The following is a 26,899-nucleotide window of genomic DNA, read 5'->3' on the forward strand; positions in this document are numbered from 1 at the left end:
TTTTCGGTCGAAGTCCATAGTAGTCGATTGTCGAGTTCACGCGCGTGATCATAGGTAACTAAGCAACAGTGGAGAACTCGACAATCGACTACTGTGGACTTCGACCGAAAACAGGAAATAAATACAGGTATGAGCGCTGGCCGAATTAACTTCATTTTTATTCATATCTTTCACATCTACTGCAGTCAGATTCACCGTGTTCACTCTGAAGGAATCACTCACATTGGCTGTGCACTTGTAATGACACATCAAGGATGTTAAGAGGCTAAAAGCAGGTTTAAAACTTGCCCCATTTAAGTAAACAGGGTGCAAATTTTAAAAAGAGGATAACACGGTGTAGGCAACACCGATTTGTGTCGTTGTTCTCTGTACTGTGACAGAACTCCAAATTTACAAAAAAATTAGCTCAATGTTAAAATTGACCTGAGTTCTCCTTTAAAGGGATAGTTCACACAAAAATGGGAAGACAAATTTACTGTTGTCATTTACATTTACCCTGTAGTCGTTCCAAACCTGTATGACTGTCTTTCTTCTGTGTAACAAAACATTTATTTATTTATTTTTAATGTTCAATGTTAAACGAAAGTGTTCGGTTTTCAGCATTCTTCAAAATATCTACTTTTGTGTTCTGCTGAAGAAAGAAAGAAAATCATACAGGTTTTTTTTTTCCTTTAGTGTGTTCCTTTAGTTCCTTTAAGAATGGCTCTTGCATTTTTATTGATATCAAAGCTGAAATTATGTATTGTTTTCCCTGCAGTGGTGTGGTTTTCAAGGGCACCACCATTGGCATGGCTCCGCTGGAGGGCATGTGCAGTCACGAGAACTCGGGCGGCATCAACGTGGTAAGAAAGCGTGAATGCTTGCATCTGGAACAGGCTGTAAACAGTGTGTGTATAGATTGTGTGTTTGTGTATGGCTCATGAGGGGATTTGATAAAATGATCAATAGCTCCAACACACCTGATTAGCCTCTTATTGGCTCTATTGCTTTGTGTGGCGGGAGAGGAGCACTTTGCAGAATACCAATGAGGGGTGAAGCGTTTCTTCTGGATATTACACCTGGATGGGCTCATTCTACATTACATCAATATAGCCTGCTTAGTCCTACTGAGATCAATGAGGTACACGAAAAAACTTTTTTTTTGATACATGTCAACAATAGTTGCATATTACATTTTAATCATTTGGATCATTAAGGACTGACCTACTATGTTCACACAATGGCATAGTTTCTATAATTATGAGTAACTATGTGATGATTTTTGACCACATGTAGTATCTGAGAGGATAAAAGCAGTGTAAATGCCAAAAAGTTAAATTTAAATGTCACATTGTCAAAAAGACACACTACAAAGTATTGATATTTACTGTCTTTATCTGTCACTGTGGTTACAGGCATTATTAGTGAGTTAGAGAAGTGGATTGGCTTTGTTTACCCCTTCACCTGTACTCGAACCGCTTCTGTCTGCAATTTGTTTTAAATATCCAATTATAAATTAGGGTAAAAACGGTAGGTGTGGATGCCAGAAATTCACTGTAAAAAATATGGTCACTATGTTTCAGGTATTACGTGATGAGATATTGGTGCTTGAAAATGAACTTATCCACCTTATTTAGCAATTTCTGTGAATGTGCAAGACAATTCATTGGCCTCTATAGGTAGGCTATTGTGTTCATGGGGAACATTGTATTTTGAAGTGTTGGTTAATGATGTAATGTGTGGGAGAGAAAGAGTAAAGAAGATGGATGAAGTTCTCTACTTCTGTCTCGTGTGTTTCTTTGCTTATTAACTCCTGACAGACCCCACAAATTGGTGACGAGGACTAGGCATTTTTTCGCTATCGTTGGTCACAAAGATGTCCGTTTCTAACGTGCCTTTTCCTGAGTTTTTTTCCTGACTTGCCCTGGTGAGCCTGCTATGCTGTTCAGCACATGGCTGCTGAATTTTGAAAATGACCTTCTTGTTATTGATGCAACAAGGGATACTTGGTTGGATGAAAGACAGAGAGCTGTACTGCTTCACCGTCTTGGTACAAAGGTACAACGGATTTTCTACTCATTGCCTAAAACAGGTACAACATATAATGATGCAGAGGATGCATTGAAAGCATGATGCAAAAAGTTGGCGTAGTTTCTCAAAGCCACACCTTCAAGCGGTCTTACAATGACTAGAAGCTGCAGGCTTGCAGCTCAGTGAAGACAAGTGTCACTTCCAGCAAACCAGTGTCCTGATGAATAACATGTACAGGCGATTCAAAATGCTCCTGCTGATTATCGGTCACATTTGCCCTTGTCTACTTCTGCAGATAATGCTGCAGAAGTGCTGCAGCATTATCTGCAGTTTCTCCAGCTCCTGTTGATGATGTTGAAGAGGAGTTTGATTATTTTCTATCTGCTGCCTGTAATTCTCTGTCTGCAGCAGATGTTGATGCAGCATGCGGTTCTTGTCCTGCACTAACCTGCACCTGCACTAACTTCTTACACATTTCAAATGGTTGGTTGGCCTCCTTCACCCAAGGGACTAGATGTTGAGTTGTTGCCATACAATGACCTGTGAATGGAGCTGTCTGTTAAGGATAACTTCGTCTTCCAGAGCTCACGGCTGATTGCACCTGCCTCTCTTCTTTCTATGCTGATCTCCATAGCGCACGAAGGACATCAGGGAGAGGTGAGAACCAAACAACGTCTCCTTGATCTCTGTTGGTGGCCAGGGATGGATGCTTAGGTTCATGATGCTGTATGTTCCTGCCATGTGTGTCAGCTCAATGACTAAACTGTCAAGTCACATCCTACTCCTCTCCAGTCGGTGTCGCTGCCAGATGGACCATGGCAGAAAGTGGCTGTCTGATATAGTCGGGCCTAGGGTCACGATACCAAAATTCCAGTAGTCGGTACCAATACCATTAAAATTTTACGGTTCTCGGTACCAGTTTCGGTACCACAGCAAAATCTGTTGGAACTATTTAACTATTTTATTTAACTATTTGAAGACATTTTTTTTAATTAAATTCAATGAATGTATTATTTATGATGGTAATCATTATAAGTAAATAATACATATAAACATTTGAAGACCACATGCTGTTTAATAGTAAAGCTAAATCTACTGTACAACAGTAGCCCAATATATTTCTGTCAATTTCTTCAAGTTAAACCAAATTTTTATCTTGACGGGTTGCCGTGAAGAACTTTCTGTGGGTGTATGATGTGATGCTAGTTTTTTTCTCAAATGAAAAGGTAAAATGCTCATGGTAAAATGGTAAATGGACTGCATTTATATAGCGCTTTCATAGACCTATGGCCACCAAAGCGCTTTACATAGCCTCACATTCACCCATCCACTCACTCATTCATACATGAAGTGAATCAGACCCAGAGCGGCTCTGGAGATGAAGTTAGTTTGTGCATTCATGTCCTCATATAGTGAGGTGGAAGAGGCTTATACCACAGCGAACGTCACGCGTGCTTCAGTGTGTGTCTGTGTGTGTGGTAATTGAAACTGTGCGTCTACGCCATTCACACAGAGATGCGCAGAACATCCAGGATTCATATTTAAATAGTCTTTTTGTGGTCAGTTAGTCTGGAGCCCTGCACTTAGATAAACACGGAAACGACTGAAAGCAGCCGCCTGTCAGCGGGTACCGAATATATCCAGTACAGTCTATACTACCTGTAGCTGCTTCACTGTAAAGCAAGCTGCTTTGAAACAATCTGTATTGTATAAAGCGCTATATAAATGAAGGTGACTTGACTTGACTACCGGTACTACAGGAATGCTGGTATCGTCATATTTTCAAAATGTCAGTACCGACTTGATGCCAAAGAACCGGTACTTTTGACAACCATAGTCGGGCCATTTGACACTGCTACATCTGACTAGAAGTTTGCTATAACATTAAGTGACTATTACAGCAAATGGTGTGAGGTCTCCTTTACTCACACTGTCACTTATGGATTCTGTGGTTTCGTTTCTGTCATCAGTCTTCAGCCGCCATGGAAATCCATTGAGTATAGAAATGGAAATCCATTGAGTATATATGCTGCTTTTTCTGCTTTTCTGGAAGTAAGAATTATTCTTTACCATCTTTCCTCTCTCTACTACCTGGCAGTTAATGGTGCTGCAGAGAGGTTCAACCGTGAACTCAAACACACAGTCCAAATGGCCATCCCGCATCATAAGTCATGGAAACCTGTGGTAACTGACTTCTTGCAGGTGTAACGTGCTCCTCTATGGCAGGCAAATTCACACAAGGCTGTCTATTTTGCCATCTTTTGTTGTGCACCCACCAACTGGCATGAATGTTCACCAAAGAGTTAAATGGTTGCAACACAAAATTAAAAAAAATTCACGTATGCTAAGCGGGGTGCTTGCATGGGGGATAATATGCGGGTATGAAATTCCTTGCATGTTCCTAAGGAACACAGACAGTTTACTGATCTGGTCATGGTTGCCAAATAACTTAAGCTGGGTACATACCTTCTTAGACATGGAATGCTTCCCATCTTACTGCATTTCAATGCACACCAACAAAAGAAAAATTTCCAAAAAAGAATATTCTCTAACAATATTTTCTGTGTATTTCTGGATGTGGTCGACACCAGACAGCTTCATCAGATGGCCACGATCACTGCTGCAGTTTAGGCCATGCCCATGCTAAGCTGGTTTTGTGGATAGTTCATGCTGCTCATTGCAAGAACGTACCCATGGGAACATTGCGGTCACTTTTCCTACCAAGCAGAATGTCACCTCAGTTACTGAAAGTCTTGGTCCTTCTGCTACTATGCACAAGGCCTCGGCTACAAGCGCTAAGGGCGATCTGAGGGTACCAGTGGAAGCATTTCAACCGGGTGAGTCTCCACAGACCTTCCATTCTTCAGCACAATTGTCTCTCCCGGTTGAGTTCATGGATGAGTTAAGCAGTTTCCCTGCGGGCGAACCTAATTTCTCAAAATGAGGATGAGTTGTCAATCGCAGAATTAAAGGGTGAGTATTTGCCTTCTGACGTGGAAGACTAACCTGGGCCCCACCAACAGGTGGATGCCCAGACTTTGCAGGTTCGTCCGCCCTCACTACCCTCAACGATAGTGTATTACTCTACAGCCAGGGATTACTCCGACATTCTCAGGTTGAGTGGGCGATTGCAGGGTGCTCCTGCTGTGCCCACAAGACACCATCACCTGGAAGAACCATCCGAGACTCCCGTCCAAAGCATGTAAGTTCACATCCTTTATGACGGCAAGTGCCTACAGCGCTGCTGGACAGGCCGCCTCTGCCTTGCATGCCATTGACATGCACGAGGTTAGTCCCAACCCAGTGCTCATGCAGAAACTGAGCTCGGTGACCGATTTCACAGGCATTTGGTCCAGCGATGTCCACTTTTCTTTGGAGATGAAGGAGATGAAGGAAGCTGAGAAAGGACACTTTTGCAACACCTCATTTTGCAAGGAGATTTTGTGGAGGATTTTTACCCAGCAGCAGCGGTAAAAAACAAACAAACAAATAACAGACAGAGGTGATAAAATATTGCAGTGAGACCCTGCCGCCAGCCTAAAGAGCAGGCCACCCAGGTCCCACACCCCGTCTGTCCGCCGCCAAAGTCCTTCCCCATTGGAGCCACCTGCTCGCCAAACAGCGCTGAGAACCCCAAATAGGATTCAATGGCTTAAAATCCTTAAGAAAGCATGATTATCAGGTTCCTCAAGAGGTGCCAGGAGGTTAAGTCCTCCAAGGAAAAGGAGGGACTGCCTTAGTGTCCTGTAACCAGAGACAGGCTCCACACTGATGATAAGCAGCCTTAAGGGGAGACATGGCAGGCAAAAACATTGTTTCACATGCTTTCAGACTTGTGGTGAAAAAAAGTCCAAAAATACACAATTAGGTCTTTATTTTACTACACTTTGTCTATTTTCGTCTGTAGATTTCTCCTAAATTCAACAAAAGTTGGCGTTCTAAATCAACATGAATTAGATGCTCCGCGATCGCTGTCTGCACCCTGTCATCAAATATACCATTGGAAAGCTCTCTCTCTCCTGTACAATGTTGTCGGATCCAAATATGGTCATTTCCTTTTTATCAGCAACCAATCGTGAAAGTCCAATGGGGCATTTAACTCTAAAAGCAAAATCTCATTGGCTGGTGTCAATTTCTGACAACGTGATTCGTTCAGATGCTTCACGTGACGTGCTCTGACATTTCCAGAGAGTGAAATATATGTAAATTTGTGAATTTTTTATGAGATAATACCTAATTTGCATATTTAAACATAAATATTCAAAAAACTTGTAAGTAATCAACTGGGGAAGTTTCATGCTGATATCTGTTAGTTTTTTTCTTTCTTTCTATTCACCTGGGGTGTCTCCCCTTAAGCCTGGTCATTGCATGGGTCATAGACCTTTGTAAAAATCCAGGTTTCAACACCTTATTCCCTCCTGGGACCTTTCTGTAGACTCCCTGTTGAGCCCCAAGAGTCAGTTGGGTTAAATACCCTCTCATTAAAGCCAGCCCTCCTGACCATGCTCACTTCCATCAACAGGGTTGAGAACCTGCAGGCGTATTCTGTCAGCGAAACGTGCCTAGACTTTGCTCTGGTATATTCTGATGTAATCCTGAGACCCCAGCTGGGCTATATGCCCAAAGATCCCACTGCCTCTTTTAGGGACCAAGTGATGAACTTGCAAGCGCTGTGTTGGGATAAGGCATACCCATACCCAACCCACTCCCGCTTTGTCGCCAGGTTTGAGAAAGCATCCCTTATCTTAAACGGGCTCCTGCATGTTCCTCCAAAAAATTTTTTAACCAGTATGACAAGGACAGTGTGGTTCCTGGGAAAAAAATTGGATATAGAAAATAATTTGTAATACAACTACGTGTCATATTTCACCCTTCATGTAATGGTGGAGATATTATCAGTGGCGTCTATAAAAAATCAACACTGCATACCCTTTGCAGAGAGATCTCTTTGTCCCTGCTTTTTCTAGAAATATGTGTGACTGTGTGTGCATTTCTGTTTGTGTCACGGTATGAAGATAAAAGAAAGGCTATTCTGTTTGCCCTTAGCCAAGGTACTTAAATTACCACCTGCAGGTCAAAAAAACAACATTCTTTACAATTTATGGCATCATTGTAACATAACAAAGATGTCTTTTGAGATCAGTGATGTCCTCTGGGCTTCTACTGCCATTTACCTACTGTGGCACAGCAACGATGGAAGCCTGTGGGCTACAAATAGCCTTTATGTCCAATTTAAAGCATAAAATACAATTAATCTATTGCATGGCAGTGAGAATGGCAAATACTCTAATCCTGTATATGAATTCATCATTTTAGATAGACTCTTAAACCAGTGCTTGAACTGCTACTTCATTTATTGTGATGTTTGTTATAGCTGGTAGATGAAATTATCTTTTCTTCCAGGACCATTCTGAATTACCCATTGGGGCGGCTGCCACCATGGCACATGAGATCGGCCATAACTTTGGCATGAGCCACGACCATGAGGGCTGTTGCGTGGAAGCCACTGCTGATCAGGGCGGATGTGTTATGGCGGCAGCTACCGGGTAAAGACTGAAACTCTTATACATTTGCATTACATTGATGCCTTTAGCAGATGCTTCCTTTTATAAATAACCTATAATGCAGATCACAAATCATGGTATTGAAACACAGAAAACATGCTAATTACACAAAGAACCCTGGAGCTCTTGCAAATAATTTTAACTTCTAATTGTGCCACTACTGAACTAATACATAGACAAGATGCTACTGTACAAGTACATACTTAGTTGCTAATGATGAGTCTCTAAAGATGAGTCCAGCAATATTAGTCCCCACTTCAGATTTCACGCCTTTATGCCTCACTGACCGTCTGATGTATACTACCATCGAAAAGTTAAGACATTCATTTTTTTTATTCTCTATTTAAAATCTTTTTGAAATTTCTATTTATCCTGAAAAAAAAGTGTATGATGGAAATTACATTTTCAAATTACATTTTAATATATATATATATATACTCATGCCAATAAATAGACTATAGTAAAAACTGAAGATTAGAGTAATGGCTGCTGAAAAATCAGCTTTGCGACACAGGATAAAATTACATTTGAATATATATATACAGTATGTATGTATATATATATATATATATATATATATATAAAACTAAAACTAGAAATCACAGTTGCAATGTTGTGTGGCTCGTTTGGCTTGCTGGTATAACTTCAGCTACACTGGCTTTTAGAAAATCTGCTTGGAAACCTTTTTTGTGTGATACCTAAGAAATTAGAAAGTAAACAAGATACTATGTGCATCAAGTTTGATATGGCGCCATCTGTGATGACATTGCATGATAGCAATTTTCACCCTTTCTGTGATAAAGACTATAAAAAATTATTTAGATGATAGATAAAAAAAACAAAAAAACAAAACAGTTCTGTGACAATTTTGCTAAAAAATAAGTGCATTGTATAAGTTTTCAAACCGTAAACTCAGTATTTAGTCAAATAACTTTTACTTTTTGGGTATGATGTGACAACAAGCTTAGCACATTTGCATTTGGAGATTTTCTGCCATCCTTTTCCTCAGATCCTATGCTCTGTCAGGTTGGATAGGGACTGTCGGTGGACAGACATTTTTAGGTTTCTCCAGAGATGTTCTATTGGGTTCAAGCCCAGGCTCTGGCAGGGCCACTCAAGGACATTCACAGAGTTGTCCAAAAGCCACTCTTGCATTGTCTTAGCTGTGTGCTTATAGGGTCATTGTCCTGTTGAAAGGTAAACATTCTGCCCAGTCCGAGGTTCTGAATACTCTTGACTAGATTTTCATTAAGGCTAACTCTATATTTTGCTGCCACCATACTCTTTGTCCTTTTGTAAATTTCTCCCATTTCCATATATGATCATGGAACTCAACCAGAGAGACCATCAACTTCTTGATCACCACTCTAACCAAGGCCCTTCTCCATCCATTGCTCAGTTTGAACAGGAGGCCAGCTCTAGGAATTACAGAATAACTGGTTGTTCCAAACTTCTTCCATTAAGGATTATGAAGGCTACATGCTTCTGGGAACCTTCAATACTGCAGAATTTATGGTAGTCTTCCTCAGATATGTGCCTTGATACAATCCTGACTCTGAGCTCTACAGGCATTTCCTTTGACCTATTTTTTTTTTTTTTCTGATATTCATTTTCAGCTGTGCTTTTATTGAAAGGTGTGTGCATTTCCAAATAATACCCATTCAATTGAATTTGCCACAGGTTAACTCCTGTGTGTAACTCCTAAGTGTAGTAACATCTACAAGTGAAATTGAAATTCTCCGGAGCTAGATTTCAACTGTCCTCGAAAAGACTAGGAATACTTATGCAATGTAATTATTTCAGTTTTTTATTTATAAGAAATTTACAAAGTTATCACAAATCAGTTTTTTGCTTTGTCATTATGGAGTGCAGATTAATGTGAATTTGTTTTTATTTAAAGCAGTTTAACATAAGGCAGTAACAAAAAAGGTGTGGGGAAAAAAAATGAAGTGGTTTGAATACTTTCGCAAGCCACTGTAGAGACAGGAGGGTACAAGATATTGTCAGCACATCAGTGGTGCAATGCAATTGGAGAAATGTTCTGAGAGATCTTGTATAAATAGAGAACAGCAAGGGGCCCAAGCACTGAGCCCTGTGGAATCCCAATGTTGAAGGTACAGCAGTTTCCAGCTCACTGGGTAAGAGCTAAGTAAGACTTAAACCAGAAAAAAGCCTAAAATAACTTTAAAAAAAAAGAAAAAAAAAAGAAGAAGATAATGCTAGTATGAGATCAAAACTGGCTGACATAAGCACATCACTCGTGGCAAGGATAGTAGTTTCAGTAGAGTAAATTGTTTGCCCACTGGTTCTCATGCCCCTGCAGTAGGAAAGGTAAGAAAAAAAGATCAGCGGAGATTACTTAGAGGAGGAAAGGGTTTTTTACTTGTCCAAGGCATAAAATTGAAAAAGATTTTGGAAAACCTCACTACTTATCTCTCCACTTTAAATCAAAACCTTTCATTCTAATCCTGTTACTTGATTCATTACCAATATTAATGAACTGCACTGACCTCAACGTCTATGGCTGATTGTTGTTTATGTACATCGGAAGTTTTCCTGCTTATTTTCATTAGTGCACCTTTTGTTTTCAAACATTTGTATGCTCAAAAATGATATATATCCCTTTCTAAAATGGTCTGCAGGCACCCGTTTCCAAAAGTTTTCAGCCGCTGTAGCAAAAAAGACTTGGACAACTATTTCCAGAAGGGTGGAGGAATGTGCTTGTTCAACATGCCCAACATGAAGGATCTGGTCGGGGGCAAGAGGTGTGGAAACGGCTTTGTAGAGGAAGGGGAGGAGTGTGACTGTGGAGAACCAGAGGTGATTTGTGCCTAAATTAATTATTGAATGGAATGACTTATTGATTTAGAGAATATTGAAGGATGAGGGTATGAAATACATGTAATACATACAAATTTAAGGAAGAGGGTATGAAATACATGTAATAAAAAAAAATGTGATAGTTAATATGGATTAACTTTAATTATGTCTATTTTTATGCATGTATTATTTATTCATGGAATGCTTAGTATACAATGTATTATTTTATAATGAAAGCTTAACCAGAAAAAGTTTTATTTTACCACATAGTAGGTAGACACTTAGATGTTAGCAAAACTACAGCGGAAAAATTGTGCCGTAACAAAGAGTAACAGATGAAAGCGTATAACGTTTTTATGTTTGCTCGCATGTCATGTGTAGAGAGGGTCACCTTGATTTTGACAAACTAAACTTGGCCCTCAAAATCTGATTGGTGGATTGGAATGTTGTTCCAGGAACAACAAAGCTGATGATCCAGGAACATGTTGTACATGGTGAAATAATGTTCACCGTGTAGAGAGAGAAAGAGGAGCATTCCACCTTGTTGCAAAGCCATGTTTGACAGGCTGTCAGTGCGCATATAATGGCTGGATGATTTGCCATCTGGTGTAGGTAGACTGAGGTAGCGTCTATAACTCTTAGTCAATACATAAACACCTGGACTACTGTTCTGAATTTTACCTGCTGCCAATACTACATTCAGTGAAACAATACTTTCACCCCACAGAAAAAGCTAGTTTGAGGCACTAAACTGAGAGCTGTTATCGTACACCTTTGTTCTAACCGTTTAAATCCAAACTATAATCTGCTAGCCCTCTCTACTTCCATGAATACATAAAAATATATTTGACAGTACAGGCCTATCATGTATGTCTTTTTTTCATTATAGTCACCGAATCACACCATTTATTTATTTATAGTGTGATAATCATAGCTGTCAGTCGCACTTGATGCTCTGAAACCATATCAAGCAGAATAGAGGTTGATGTGTGTGCTTTTATGTGACTGAGAAATGATATGCAAACAGGGTCTAAAAACGTGGTGTGTGTGTGTGTGTGTGTTGTGACCGTTTCCTCTTCATTGAACACCCTAAAAACACCACACACACTTCCTCCCCTTCCTCTATTCATTTTCAGCTGTACGGTATAATTATTGTCCGTCAGACGCCTCCACGCTGTATATATCAGTGTCATATATATATATATATACAGTATATTCAGAGTGTGTTTTCACAACTTGCCCCAAGTGGTTGACAATGTAAGTTGAGAGCCATATGTTGATTTGCTTGGGTAGCCTTTTCTATCTGTTTTCTATCTCCCACAGGAGTGCACCAATGATTGCTGCAACCCCAGCAATTGCACTTTGAAGGTAGATGCACAGTGTGCCCACGGGGTCTGCTGTGAGGACTGCAAGGTGCCCAACTATTATCTGTCTATTTATCTATCTATTTATTTATTTATTTATCTCCCACTGCTTCCTTCTCTCACTCCATCTCTGGTCTGACTTTCACTTAATGCGTTTCATACAAGTGTTCAAGGTTTAGCGGGTTAGCCTGGCCCTATTAACCCCTGCTGGTAGAGGTCAGAACCACCATCTGGCAACAAAAAGCATCTTTCTCAATTGACGCCTTAGCAAATTAGCTGTATATTCTGAAGAAATTACATTTTGGCAAGCAATATACGTGTATGTATTGAAACGACATTGAAACGTGCCAGGATGAAAAACTGCAGTAAAAGTGCAGACAGTAAGTGCAAAGTGATTGAGACAAATTCACCCTATAACCTGAAAGCTTAGAGAAAATATTAATTGTTCTAAGGAGGCAAGGTATAGATTGGCCAGGGACAGATTTATTTATTTATTACTTTTTGTTCAGAATAGTTTCTAGTGAAGGATTTAGGCCTTGACTGTGTTTCCTCTTCCTGAGATGTACCAGCTGCCACAGTTTTATATCTACTTTTTTTCTGTACTTTGCACACCACCTGCTCTCTTTTACTTTCATCAAAGTCCTCAGTCTCCTTATCATGCACTCTGCCCACAGTTGAAGCAGGCCGGCACCATGTGCCGCGGACCAGCCGGAGCCTGTGATCTGCCGGAATATTGCACGGGAGGTTCGCCCTACTGCCCCTCTAACGTTTACATCCTGGACGGGTCATCATGTCAGCATGGTCATGCCTACTGCTATAATGGCATGTGTCTGACCCATGAACAGCAATGCCTGCAGCTGTGGGGTTACGGTAAGATTTATGCTGGCTGAGAGTGCCTTTAGTTTGCAAGGACATTTTATTTGTAGCATTTCAAGAGTTATGTTTTCAAGGGATGAATCAGTTCAAATTAAGGACCTGTTTACACTAGTGCGTTTTCGTTTTAAAACGACGTTTTAGAATGAAAACGATCCTCGTCTATACTGGCTTTTCCACTGCGTTTCAGGAACAATCGCTTGTCAAATGACGTAAGGTTGCCAACTGTCCCATATTAGCTGGGACGTCCCTTAAATTGGGGCTAATTGATTTGTCCCATACATGACCTCCCTTGTCCTGTTTATTGACTGCTACACTGATCTAACCAATGACTGATACAACAGCAATAGCAGCTGTCAATCACGACACTTGAGAATGATCACAGACACCTGTCGTCATTCAATCACAGCCCCCTCTCACACGCATCAGTATACGTTAAGTAAATGCACCAATTCCTCTACAAAAAATTTACAAATAACAAAAATAGGGCAATGTGTGACACTTCGATTTGGCATGAGGAAATACAGATTAAACTCCAAATATGGATAAACCTGCAAAAAAGAAAAGACTGTTCAGCTACAAAAGTAAAAAAAGACATGGGTTAAAGGGATAGTTCACTTTGAAATTAAATGTTGGTATGTTTTAGCTTACCTCAAGGGCATCCAAGATGTAGGTGTCTTTGTTTCCGCAGTAGTTTCAATTTTGATATTTTTAGGTCAAACCGTTCTTGTCTGTCAGTCATATAATGCAGGTCTATGGTCACTGTCTCAAAGAGCATGCACAGAGTCCAAATTAAACAATTCCCCATCGTCCAAATTAAACAATTCCCCATCGTAAGTACACATTGATGGCCTAAGACACGAAACGAGCGGTTTGTGTGAGAAAACGAACAGTATTTATATCGTTTTTACCTCTTGTACACAACCACGTCCAAGTGATCTGAGGGCGCGCGCGTTTCCTGGTGTGTGAAGTGTGCGCGCGTTCTGGCTTAGTCTACACTAAGATTGTTGTTAGATTTTGGTATAAAAACATGGAAATATGTTAACAACAATGTTAAAATAAGAACAAAGTTTTTGAATCCCAACTGGCCCTTTCAGTCTTTAGTCAGCATCAGTGATCAAATACTGCTTGATGTTGATTATTTAGTGAGAGCTCATGGCATTTGGCTATACACCTCCAGTGTGTTCTGGGCTCATGTCCAGTCAGGCTCTTTGGCTGTCAAACTAACACACATCACAGCAGATGTACTTTGTCGTTTGTGGGGCGAGGGGTTGTTGACATGTTTGATGTTCACTGCGTCTAACAGATATTATCATATTCACAATTTCTAATTGAGCAGTTATTGTTTTATTGGATTATTTGTACATGGTGCATTGTAGAATGTATCATAAAAACTTTTGATCACTTGAAATCCAAAACTTAATCTTGAATCTAATAATATTATCACTAATCAAATATTAGCTAGTGGCATGAAGCCAGCCAACCCATGTTCTCACTATGGGTCTGTTTGAGTCCCTGAATGTAATTGACATTTCTCCAAGGTAACGTAAGTTTAACTAAATTTGTCCAGGTGCGCAGCCGGCGCATGACGCCTGTTTTCAGGATGTGAACGCTGCGGGCAATGCCTTTGGAAACTGCGGCAAGGACAGTCATGGCAACTACATGAAGTGTGAGAAAAGGTGAAGTGCTATTTCAGTTTTTCGACCAGCCATATAAGAAATATATGGTTTCTTTCAAAGAACTTACTGACCTGAAGTGAAGTGGAATATGCTTCTTTTTTTTTTTTTTATAGCAATTTGGGCTACACTAAAGCACTGCAGACTCAGCAGTTATGAACTTTTACAAACTTTTTCAAACAAGACTTTTTTTCTGATTATTCATCATTCTCATAACATAACAATATGATGTTAAGATGAGATTTTTTTTATCATACTATTATCTAATTTCCCATGGCTGAATTTATGCTGAAATGGCTGTGAGCAAAGATACCTACTGTAGTGATCTCTCACGATATCTCGCATATAAAATCTCCCAACAGTGATGCCAAATGCGGTAAGATACAGTGCCACAGTGCTGCCAAGAAACCAAAGGGCACGAATGCTGTGTCCATAGACACCACCATCCATACAGACGGCATTGAGGTAAAGTGCCGGGGCACCTATGTGTACAGCACCCAAGATGGACAGGGCGATCTTCCTGACCCGGGACTGGTCATGACAGGCACCAAGTGTGAAAAGGGCAAGGCAAGTAAAAAAAAAAAAAATGTTAAGCTGTATATTTAATATTTAACTGAGCAATTTATTAAACAAAATCTATACTATTAAATGGCCATTTGTGTCTCCACTTAATTTGTTAACAAAAGCATGTATTTTATGTTTTGCATTGAAGGGTCGTGTATCCTATTTTTACTTGCTTTCAGGTGTGCAAAGATCGCAGATGTCAAAATGCCTCTTTCACTGAGTTAGAAACCTGCATCGCCCGTTGCCATGGGCATGGGGTAAGGGATCATATATAGTTCTTTCTACCGAATTCTGTGTGAGCCTGATGATGACCTACACTAAATCATCAATGTACATCTCGGGTTCAGCGTAGATAATGTAAATGGACACAGTTTTTCATGTACAACGTTGAAATTGCACAAGACTTGATTCAGAGAATATATTTTCTATGTTTAGATATTTATACATCTTTTTCTTGTTTTAAGAATACATAAAAAAATCTAGTACATCTTCAGTTTATGTCTAAAATAATAATATGTTGCAAATGGAATAAAAAAATTAAAGATAATGTATATTAGAAATATACAATATACTTAGAAAAACATAGAAAAACAGTCTTTTTTTGTCAATTTTGCTTCATTTGCTTATCTTGTTTTGAGCATGGTTAGATATTTGTACTAGAAAGTTTGTACTAAAAAGACTTTTTTTGCAGTGTAACAATATTTATTATTTAACATTTGATGCTAGCAAATTTTTTTTAATGAATCATACAAATATTTGTCCTAAATTATGGCTAAATAAAAGCTGTCTTAGTATTCCTTCTCACTCTGATTTCCTCTTTAACCCAGACTGACTCATTGTGGATTTCACACTTCTAAATCCTTTAAACCGCCCTCTGGGTCGCTCATATCCTGACACATACTGCCTCTAATAAAAAACCAACGCTTTTCTTATATTAGCTGAGCTATAGCATTTGATTTGTGTATTTTCTGGTCAAATAGTCTTAAACAGCCTTCAAGCCGTATAAACTCAAATTCTGTCTTTCTTAATCCTCTGTCTCTCTCTTTTGTCAGCTTTTCTTTTATTTCTTGCTTATTTACCCAGTCGCTTTTCAAAAGGGCAGCCAAATACAACAGGTCTTTGAGGGGAGATTAGAGATTCAGAAAGTGCTTTTTTATTATTCATTTGCATTATCATTTGATTCATATTGATTGTATGGTTTAGGGAAGTGTGGATGGAGAATAAAGTGAGTGATCTTGGTATTTGCACACAGCACATTTTCTTTCCTTTCCACTGTTCCTGTCTTGCCTCTGGGTTAGATTGAAGCGTGTAAAATATTCTATGTTAAAAGAAATTCCATTAAGATGAAAGGCGGTATATTCTCTATTTGCCCTATACTCTTAAAAGACGTGACAAAAAACGATCCCTGCAATTGCAGAAATAAAAGTGAGGATAGGTAAATGGCAGCATATGATTAAAACATCTAAAACTTACTGAAGTTTATTACAAACTTACAAATATATATTAAGACCAAACTATTGTGAACAGTTGTTAGTGGTGTGTAGCTCACTCAAAAATGGGTGGATTGTAATTGACAGGATTTTATAAAAGAGTAACCTGGGCATCCTTGTTTTCATCCTTGTGTAAAGTCATAAGGTTTAGACATGAAGGCAAGTGAATGATAAAAGGATTTCCATTTATGTAGGATGAACTATTCCTTTAAAAGTGAAGTATGTAAGATTGTTTATGTTAAAATACATTCTCTTAACCCAGTTTATTGTTCATTGACTACTATTAGTTTGCAATTTTCTGTGTTTATCTCCCCCAAAAGTGTAAACATTAAGCCCCCCAGGCACCATCAAAACATTGAGAGTGGTCCACTCAGATCCATCAGTCTCTTTCCAGCTGAACCTATAGCGAGAGTTTGGGTCGTGGCTACTTTATGTGGAGCCAGAGGGTGTTTAGCCGGAGTGGGACCATGTCTGATGGGTTACATGAGACCCAGATAGTCAGCATTGGTTACAGCAGTGTGAGCCAAAATTTGCTGCATTTAGACAACAAGTCAATGATCACGTCAAAGCGAATGTGGTATTGCGATGCTGCGTGGTACAGTGGGCGCTTCAATACAACATTATCATGCACCCGTTCATAAAGACAAATGCACCAGTTTAGAATGTTTACTTTAATGTATCCAGGGTAGACAGCCTCAAACAGTTGTAGAACATCATGTCAAAAATGCGCTTGTGTTACATCAGGCAAGGCAGGTGAAGGTTGGATCTGACAGCAGCTACATCGCAAATCGGAAGTAGACAATTTCATAATGCTTTGTCTGCAAATTACACTTTTATATGGATAATGTTTTCAAAACATTATCAAAACATTGCAATAGTGGGTTCGGGCGTTGATACTGTTTCCTATGCATTGACGTTGGCCAATCATAACAGTGGCCGTTTAGTGACAAGCCTTAAAGCAGATGCCCCTTAAAATGGATCATTTCAGATAGAGGGTCAGAATGAAGGTGAATTTTTTCAATTAAAGGAACCGTATGCAAGAAATGTATTTCAATTAATCATAAAATGGACCTGATATGTCACTAGACATTAAGCAATCATGTTGATTTCAAAAACTTATATCACTGACAACAGTAGTCCGGCCAGGATATTGTCATTTAAAAGTGAAGTTGCAGCCCTCAACTGATGTTGATGTTGTCATCTTGTGTTTTGGCCTGATGCTCCACCCTCCACCTATCTACCAATCACGAAGTCAGTAGTGTTTCGGCATCCGGGTTGCCAGCTCTGCTCTAGTTACCACAGCTGCAGCTACAAACGTGTCGGATAAAAAATGCCAGCCTATCTGGCAACCAGTGTTGTTTTTGGCAGCCCTTTTAGTTTTAGTCTTAGTCTTAGTCTTTTGGACGAAAATGCTTTTTAGTTTTAGTCACATTTTAGTCACTTATAAACTTGATAGTTTTAGTCAAGTTTTAGTCGACGAAAACACAAAAAGGTTTTAGTCAAGTTTTAGTCAATTTTAGTAAAAAAAAAAAAGTAGTCTTTAACAAATTAATTTAGGTTAAAAAGTATTGGAAATGGGCTTAGGTTTGACAGGTTGTAGCAAGTGTTGCAATTCAAGTGTTGTAACTCAATTCAATTTGAGCTACTACAACATTACACACAGATAAAGTGGTAACAGTGGAATTCCATCACTGTTTTACTCCAAAAAAGCCAGGAATAAAAACATTCTTACTTTGGCAATTGTGGCTTTATTATATAATTAGTTAAATAATCATTTATGTTATAAGTGATGTTATAATCTAAGTTATATAATAATGATATATTACTTTGTACCAATTAGCCTACTAAACTAATGCTCGGACACACTCGGTCTCTCTCGCGCGCAGACACACTCGGTCTCTCTCGCGCACTGTCGCTCGCTCGCGCAGTTCGTTTCGCTTTTCTCCAGTCCGGCGCCTCATATCGAAGATGTGTGGCGAGTGACTAGCCGCAGCCGCAGGTGTGTTGTTGTTGTGTGGAATCCAGTGTTGCCAACTATTTTCAAAGGAAAGTAGCTAACGCCTCCCCTAAAAGTCGCTAAATGTAGCTAGATGACGTCATACGTCAATTAGCATATTCATGACCTCATCGCGGCGTACTTGCGCTCTGCCTGCCTAATGTTTTTTCTCATTAAAATCATGCTCACATACTGTATTTTAATATAATATAATATAATATAATATAATATAATATAATATAATATAATATAATATAATATAATATAATATAATATAGCCGAATGTCCAATAAAGCTGTTCTCTTTTACTATATTTTTTTTTTGTCAGACAATAGAACGAGTAGCTATTGAATGACTATTTTTTATATGTGTAAAATTATCTGAATTGAGAGAGTTCGGGAACTGGGTGAACTAAAGCACTAGATAGTGAGTATTACAAGATAAGCACAATAAAATAAAATGGTCAAACTAAATTCTTTAAATATAAAACAAAAGATAAGTGATAAGTCCGTGGAAACAACACTGCTCATTCACGTCTGTTAGCTGCGCTGATCCTCTCTCAGCCATTCACTGAACGGGGTAGACGCAGAGAGAGGTCTGTGACGGCAAGGAGAAAGCAAACCTCGCGCTCGCAGGACTGTGCTGGCAACATTTTGAGGTTACCGAGGTTTGTTCAAAAAGTAGCTAGATTTGTCGCTAGTCGCTTTTTTGAAAAAATTTCGCTAAAGGGGTCTGAAAAGTTGCTAAAAATAGCGACAAAGGCGCTAAGTTGGCAACACTGGTGGAATCTGGTGCGCGGCATGGCGGCAGCCGGGTGGTGGGCGTACCCAAAACAAAAAAAATACTTTTTTAGCTCAAAACAGACAGATTTCACGCAAAATAGGAAGAAATGACATGCATTGTGAACGTCAGACTTATAATCATTTTCGTTCCGTCTCGTCTCGTCTCGTCAACGAAAACTCGAAAACGTCTCGTCATGTTTTAGTCACCTTAGAGCCATTTTTAGCTAGTCATCGTTGCGTTATCGTCATAAAAAAAAGGTGCGTCAACGAAATAATTTCGTTATCGTCATCGTTGACGAAAACAACATTGCTGGCAACCTCGAGTCAGGGGGGAGGGGGAGGGGATACACTGCTCTACAGTAATTTGAAAGTGATTGCAGTACCAGTTTTGGCCACAATCTTACATACGGTTCCTTAATGTAAGTGAACATCAAGGAACATATAAAAAAAAAAAACATGCCATGACCTCTTTAAATACACAGGACTTAATGACAAACTTAACCAGAACCAGGTGTGCAACATAATTAGTCACCATGACAACAAATAAACAGCAGTTACATAGGAAACAGGAACAAAACACTGGAAAACAATGTGATACAAACTAAGAGTCCATGAAAACAGAACATGACAGCCTGGTGCTGATACAGTATGTTATATGGGTTTGTTATAAGACAGTCGTCTTATAACAGTATAAGACGTGTTCGCTCTAGAGTCTAGACAGTCTATATTAGTATTCCTAATACGTCTGACCTTTAGAAGTAGCCTAACTTTACCCGTTGAGACATCCTTCACTTCACCCGTGAGAGCGGTTTGAGATTTTTTTGTTGTGGGAGGCATGACGTACGAAATGGGTGTTTGCGAGGTAGTTTGAAAATATGCTTTATTTTTTAAATTCCGCTTGGTGCCACTAGTGTCGCAGAAACGACACACTTTACCTTAAAAAAGGCATGGCAAAGTTACACCCAAACCTTCCAGATAGAAATTCCCATTTGCCCTAATTCCTGTGTCATTTTGTTTTGCATGCAGTTGTGTAACAGCAATGGGAACTGCCACTGTAACCGTGGATGGGCTCCCCCCTTCTGTGAGAAACCAGGACTCGGGGGAAGTGTGGACAGTGGACCTGTGCAGTATGACAGTGAGTTCACCTTCAGCTTTCAGTGCACATGGGCCTCTCCTTATTTCTCTTCTATTCTTTAATCCATCTCATAGATAGATTTATCTGAGATTGTATCAGTCGGGTGCTTTCTCCCTCTTTCTCACTTTCCCTTTCTTCCTCACACCTCTTATCAGATGTCACCATGACCATTAATCTCTACCGTTCAGCTTTTCTTCACAGAACTTAGGACAATGATATCTTTGCTGTGTTGAAACATTTCAAGAGCTTTTAAGAATTTCTGAATGCATTACTCATTTCATTTAATATATGACTGTATCTGCTACACTTCCTGCTCTTCTTTTTAAAAAAAGGATTTGAAACAGTATGAAATATGCTAAATATTTCAATAATGCTGTCACTTAACCCGCTACCGTTCAAAAGTTTGGGGCCATTAAAACTAAATGAACTTATAGACTGTCTATAAAGTAAATGTATCTTATTAGTGGAATAATAAACAAAATATAGTAACGCCTATATAGCTGTGGTGTGCGAGCTGATAAGCGTAAAACACGCAGTGGATTGAGCGCACAGCGGCACAGACGGTCGAATATGGCAATGGCAAAGAAAGTAAAATGAGGCATGTATTATTAAAGTTAACTGAAGCTAAAGAAAGAAAGAGAGAGAGAGAGAAGGAGGGAGTGCACTTCTGTTGCATGTGCTTGGTTGCATCTTCGCTGATCGTTCACTCATCACACAGGCATTTGGATTAAAACTAAATCTTATATGCAAGTAAAACTTGAATGGATACGTGATTTATGTATAACGAGGGGTTCCCAACATTATAATAGGATGTTTGCTGGTCAACAAGTTTTATTAACACAAACATCCAAAGCGCACGCCCAGACAACCTTGTCGAATTTGAATGCTGAATTGAATTCTTTCACGTCTTGCGCTTGAATAAACAAATTCACACAAAATGATGTAAAAACGCCTGTCTTGGCGAGTATCCTAGTAAACATAGTTGGTTAAATCTTAAATGAACATAGACAGTTGAGTAATTTGTGTAACAGTATATTGATCCATGCATTCGGTCTTAAAGGGGCCGCAGCCTAATGAACCTGCTGCTGTGTTTTAATGTTAACTAAACAACTAAGGACGAAGAAGCCACTCACTGCCTTTGACTGAATAACTTTTGTAACTTTATAAAGATCCATCTATATTTAATTTATAACTCTACTACACCCTTGTCTCATTTAGTATACGCAGTTCTATGGATATGCAAATTAGCCCCGCCACCACTCACTCACTCACACCAGTTCAGAGATCGACTCGTTGACGATCACACATTGACGTGATTGGTTAAAAGGTAGTTTGTGACATCAGAAACACCAGCGATTTCAAACCTTTTTTTTTTTAAACTGTCTTTGGTTCGCTGCAGTTTTAAGGAGAAAAAACACCACATAGACAAATAAACAACATTAAAAGCTTTAATGGGGGACTTTAAGATACTGTAAGATACTGTATATTTAAATAGAAAACAGCTATTTTAAATTGTAATAATATTTTTAAAAAATTCTGTTTTACTGTATTTTTGATCAAATAAATGCAGCCTTGGACAGTATGAGAGACTTCTTTCAAAAATCTTACTTTTGCATTTAAATATGTGTATAAATGGCTTACTTTTTGGCAATCTGGTAACATAATAAGTAAAGTAAAAATTTAAAATCACAGCTAATAATCCTTCATGTTCATGAGTCACACTGAAAATGGAACGTCAAATTGCATTGCATTGCTGAAGAGAGAATTTACTGGTTGTGTGCTGCACATTTTAGAAATGCAGTAAGCCAGTTGGTTATTCTATTCATATGCTAGATGCTGCTTTAAAGTAGTATAGTAGAGACAGTAGTATGGTAGTTTGCTATTCTGGACATAGCCATAGAAATTATTATAGTAGAGTGAATGCAGTGCACACCAGATCTATTATTCAGAGTGGCAGATATTTGGCAGGCACTTCTCATTGTGTTTGCTGTTGACCATTGTCTAACAGTCGTTGTATGTTCTATATCTGTCCTCAGGTCAGATGGGATTGGTTGTTGGGCTGCTCTTTGCTTTTCTAGTGCTTATTCCTGCTGTACTTATTGCCTTCTACTGCATCAGGATAAAAAGCTCCTACTACCACAAGTGGAGAACACAGAGAGAGAAGAGCAAAGCCAGCAGGTATTACTGTTGAAACACACACACACACACACACACACACACACACACACACACACACACACACACACACACACACTTATACAGTGTAATTACAAAATGGGTTCATAGAAGTTAAAATGGATTAATAGCAGAAAGCTAAAAAATATATATTTTTATACAGTAAGTACTCAGACCCTGTATCAAGCTCAATCTGTACTATTTCTTTTGATCATCTTAGAATTTAGTCCCATTATACAAATTAATTTGATTGGACATGATTTTAGAAAGATAAACCTGTTTGTGTTTGTACCGCACAGCAGAGAAAAACCTCCAAAAATGTCTTTGAAGTTTTAAAAGAACTCAGTTCTTTGAAATTGCATCCATAAAAAACATGCCTGGTCATTCAAGGTTGCTAGAGGTGGCCTTCGGTGTCATCAGATGGAAGAAGTTTTGAGCCATTCATCCTGCAACTGGCTGTTTAGGTAAATTGGGTATTTGGTTCCAGGAGGGACCCATTGAATTCACGCTGTGAGTGAGAGAATAACTGAACCGAAGTGAGCAATTTCGATGGCATTGACTAGTACCACCTGTGGCATGCTAAGTAATTCTTCGTGCAGATTTGTGGAGTGACTGATTTCTAGAGTTTTTATTTATTCAATTCCTAGAAATAAAAGTGATAAAAAAAAAAATTCTTAAATTCTTTCTTCAAGCTCATTCATCTTATTCAAGGATATTTCTCTCGGATAAAAAAACTGCCTCCACTTGATTGTGTGGCTGTTCTAATATCTAATATCAAAATTTTCAGATGAATAACTCACTTCAGGTGAGTAGACTCTGGAGACATTTAAATCATGTTTTGCTTTGATTGAAGCAAGACTTGAATTGCTTTTTTTAGATCAGCTATTGATGTTATGCCCAAATAAGTGAAGAAAAAAATCATACGCTACTCAATTTGGATGACAGAAATAGACATTTAAAAGAATATTTAGAATGAACACATTGATTTTAACTACAAAATTAGAACATAGTAGAAAATAAAAAAAATTCTATGGAATGTACTTAGCCTTTACTTTGGGGTCAGTATAAATGGGCTCTCAAGCTAAGGTTGATAGAAAATGGGATCAAAACACTTTACGTCCTCTCTGATAGAAATCATACTTTTGGAAATCTTCTTTTTAAGCAATATAGATGTCATGGCTTTTGTGATTGGACTTCTTTTCTGGAACTGCAGTTCAAAATTCAGTTGGAAAACCATCCATTCCCGAGGCTTTGCCACTCTTCAGGAGATTAATGCCATTATAATAGAAGCCATATTTCTTCAGCAGGTATTGGTTTTTCAAGAATGTCCTCATCATTCCTATATCCAATATCTAAATTCCTCTGTTCAAGAAGCTGCTCATACCACTGACTTGTTAGATGATACATTTGGGAAAAAAAGGTGAATTGGTCAATCTTTCTTTGATCCGTAACGCATTTCTTCTCTCAAACCAAGCTGCCAAATCCACTTTGAAGAGAATTTCTTGCTTTATGTATATATATTTTTCTTTTTCTGAATACGGTGGTCATGTATTTCTGCTCTATTGAAGACAAGAACCCCTTCTATTCATTCACACAATTAAGAATAATATCTGGCCCCTTATATAATATTTCCTCAATGGTTCTCCCTGCCCTTATCTATAGCCAAGTTTTTGTTTTCTTTTTCTTTTTCTTTCTTTTTTTTAAATCGATTTCAAACACTACCAGTCTATGTTTCAATGCTTTCAAACTATTGTTTTGTGACCTGCTTATAACAGTAGCTGCTTTACAGAGGCAGTGCTAGAACCCTGTCTTTCATCTCAGCCAGCTAAAAATCTGTGATTAGTTCAGCTGTCAGCATCCTTTGAAATCTAATTATGTGATCTCTCTTCACATTTGCTGTAGTGAGATAACTGAGGATACTTCACTCTGAATTTTCCCCTTACCAGTCGTTAAAAACAGAGTTATTCACATTAGGTGCAGTATTATGCTTTCTTCTAGTCAGTGGTTTTGCTTGGCACGGAGCGATTCCCAGCACTTTCTGCTCATCTGAACTTTCTCAGTTCCAATAAATTCACTCTGGACTCTCTCATTGCCAGTAAAAAAATAAAAAAATAAAAAAAAGTTGTCAGTTAAGCAAGATTTTGCACATAAAGGGTTAGTTTAGAAAATTCTGACATCATTTACTCACCCTCATGTTGTTCCAAACCTGTATGTCAGTGGTCACCAAAACTGTTTAGTTACCAACATTCTTCAAAATATCTTCTTTAATGTCCCACAGAATGAAGAAAGATTTGAAGTCATGATTTGAAACGATATGAGGATGAATAAATGATGGCAGAATTTTTATTTTTGGGTGAACTCTCCCTTTAAGTTAATTCATGTAAGACTTGAAATTCCATCTCTCATGCTGCTCTAAATGGACATGGTTAAATCTGTTTCACATCTGTGTCAGTTAAGAAAAAACAAAAAACAGAGGTCTAACACTTCCGAACTTTTACTAAGCTTCTAATATGGCATACTGAGTGTTAGCTGATGATGGAACAGGCACGATTGCGGTTCATTATGTATTTTAGGAACTAATCTAAATTCAGAAAGAATAATTGTTTGTGCATACTCAATGTTGGAAAGCATTTTCTTGTGTAATTTTTGATTAAGTCATCATTCTTACTTTAAGAACTGATCATTTCACCTGATAAAGAACTGCTTGTAAGAATGAATGCGTAACAGCACAAAGCACCATAAGCATATTTGACTACTACCATGAGCCACAGTAAGTGCAGCTGCAGTGAAACATAATGCTGAGGGAGTTATTCTCAGCAACAGGCTTTAGGATTGGCAGGCAACACGACAGAGGTTGAATAGAGCCAAAAATAGAGGGATCCTTGAAGAAAACCTGCACACAACCTCTATCAAGAGAAAATATTCTTCATTCAGTGTCAGAATGGCCTGGAGCGCAAAGCCAAGATGATACTGTGCTTTAGGACAAATAATGTCCTTGAGAATCCCAGCTAAAATGACGCCATAGAAATACTGTGGACAAAGTCAAACCTTTCACAACCAAGCTGACAAGTTTGAGGGGATCTGCAAGGACAAATATGAGAAAGCATCCAGGTGTGCAAAGCTGGGAGAATCACACCTAAGAACACCTCCTGCTGTCATCACTGCCACACGGCCCTGAATACTAATGCCAATATTAGATTTCAGATTTCTTTCATACATGCATAATAATTCACATGTTCACTTTGTCCTTTTGGTATACTGTCAAATGCAATAAATAATTCAGTCCTGACAAATTCTCTCCAAGGGGTTTGAATGCTTTCTGATGTTACTGTAGAAACATACACGCATGTTATCTATTTTTTATATAACATGCATACAATTATGGTACATTGAAAAAAAAATCTTAAATTAAGTCAATCTTGTGCTGTAACAAACAGAAAACACATTTTTTGTTATACATACTGTTCTGAATCAATTTCCTTTAAATCTTCCATAAACTATTTGTATGTTTTTTGTTATTGTTGTTTGTTTGTTTGTTTGTTTTATATGTGATCTCAGACATGAGGACTCCATCGAAAATGAGAAGAATGGACACTTAAACCATGCTTTCCATTTGAAGGTGGTGGGACCATCCAGAAATGCTAACCTTAAGGTATGGACACTTTAATTTCATGTTATAGATGAGGTCACATTCATTTATAATCTTTAATGAGAATTATTACATTAATATGTACTGTATACTACCATTCAAAAGTTTGGGGTTAGTAAGAATTTTTTTAATGTTTTTAAAAGAAGTCTCTTATGCTCACTGAGGCTACAGTAAAAATAGTAATATTGTGAAATATCAATTTTAATGAACTGTTTTCTATTTCAATATAAAATGTCATTTATTCCTTTGATGGCAAATCGATGAATTTTCAGCATCATTACTCCAGTCTTCAGTGTGATGTGATCCTTCAGAAATCATTCTAATATGATGATTTGGTGCTCAAGTAACTTATTATTATCAATGTTGAAAACGAAGTACATTTTGTTTTCAGGATTCTTTGATGAATAGCATTTATGTGAAATATATATATATATATATATATAAATATATGTATATATATATATATATATATATATATATATATATATTATACAGTGCCCTCCACAATTATTGAACCCCCTGGTAAATATGATCAAAATGGGCTGTAAAAAATAAATCTGCATCGATTATCCTTGTGATCTTTCATTCAAAAAATGTGCAAAATTCTAACCTTTCATTGAAGTAAAAGAATTGAAAGTGGGGGGAAAATCACATTATGAAATAAATGTTTTTCTCCAAAACACGTTGGCCACAATTATTGAAACCCTTTTATTAAATACTTTTTGCAATCTCCTTTTGCCAAGATAACAGCTCTGAGTCTTCTCCTATAATGCCTGATGAGTTTGGAGAATAACTGACAAG

At 38.3% G+C, this 26,899-nt stretch overlaps 1 protein-coding gene across 1 annotated transcript in view; it reads left to right on the plus strand.

The window, feature by feature from the left end:
• adam19a (ADAM metallopeptidase domain 19a) overlaps nt 1-26,899 on the plus strand; it is a 105,692-nt gene that overhangs the window by 71,251 nt on the left and 7,542 nt on the right. Inside the window, exons 10-20 of the mRNA XM_082151747.1 lie at nt 758-842; nt 7,414-7,556; nt 10,217-10,394; nt 11,718-11,807; nt 12,433-12,628; nt 14,202-14,310; nt 14,670-14,874; nt 15,051-15,128; nt 20,166-20,274; nt 22,311-22,452; nt 26,008-26,101. Coding sequence (XP_082007873.1) covers nt 758-842; nt 7,414-7,556; nt 10,217-10,394; nt 11,718-11,807; nt 12,433-12,628; nt 14,202-14,310; nt 14,670-14,874; nt 15,051-15,128; nt 20,166-20,274; nt 22,311-22,452; nt 26,008-26,101 — 1,429 coding nt within the window. The remainder of the gene's footprint in view (nt 1-757; nt 843-7,413; nt 7,557-10,216; nt 10,395-11,717; nt 11,808-12,432; nt 12,629-14,201; nt 14,311-14,669; nt 14,875-15,050; nt 15,129-20,165; nt 20,275-22,310; nt 22,453-26,007; nt 26,102-26,899) is intronic.

This window comes from Leuciscus leuciscus (genome assembly GCF_965113295.1).
Source record: "Leuciscus leuciscus genome assembly, chromosome: 2".
Taxonomy (NCBI): Eukaryota; Metazoa; Chordata; class Actinopteri; order Cypriniformes; family Leuciscidae; genus Leuciscus; species Leuciscus leuciscus.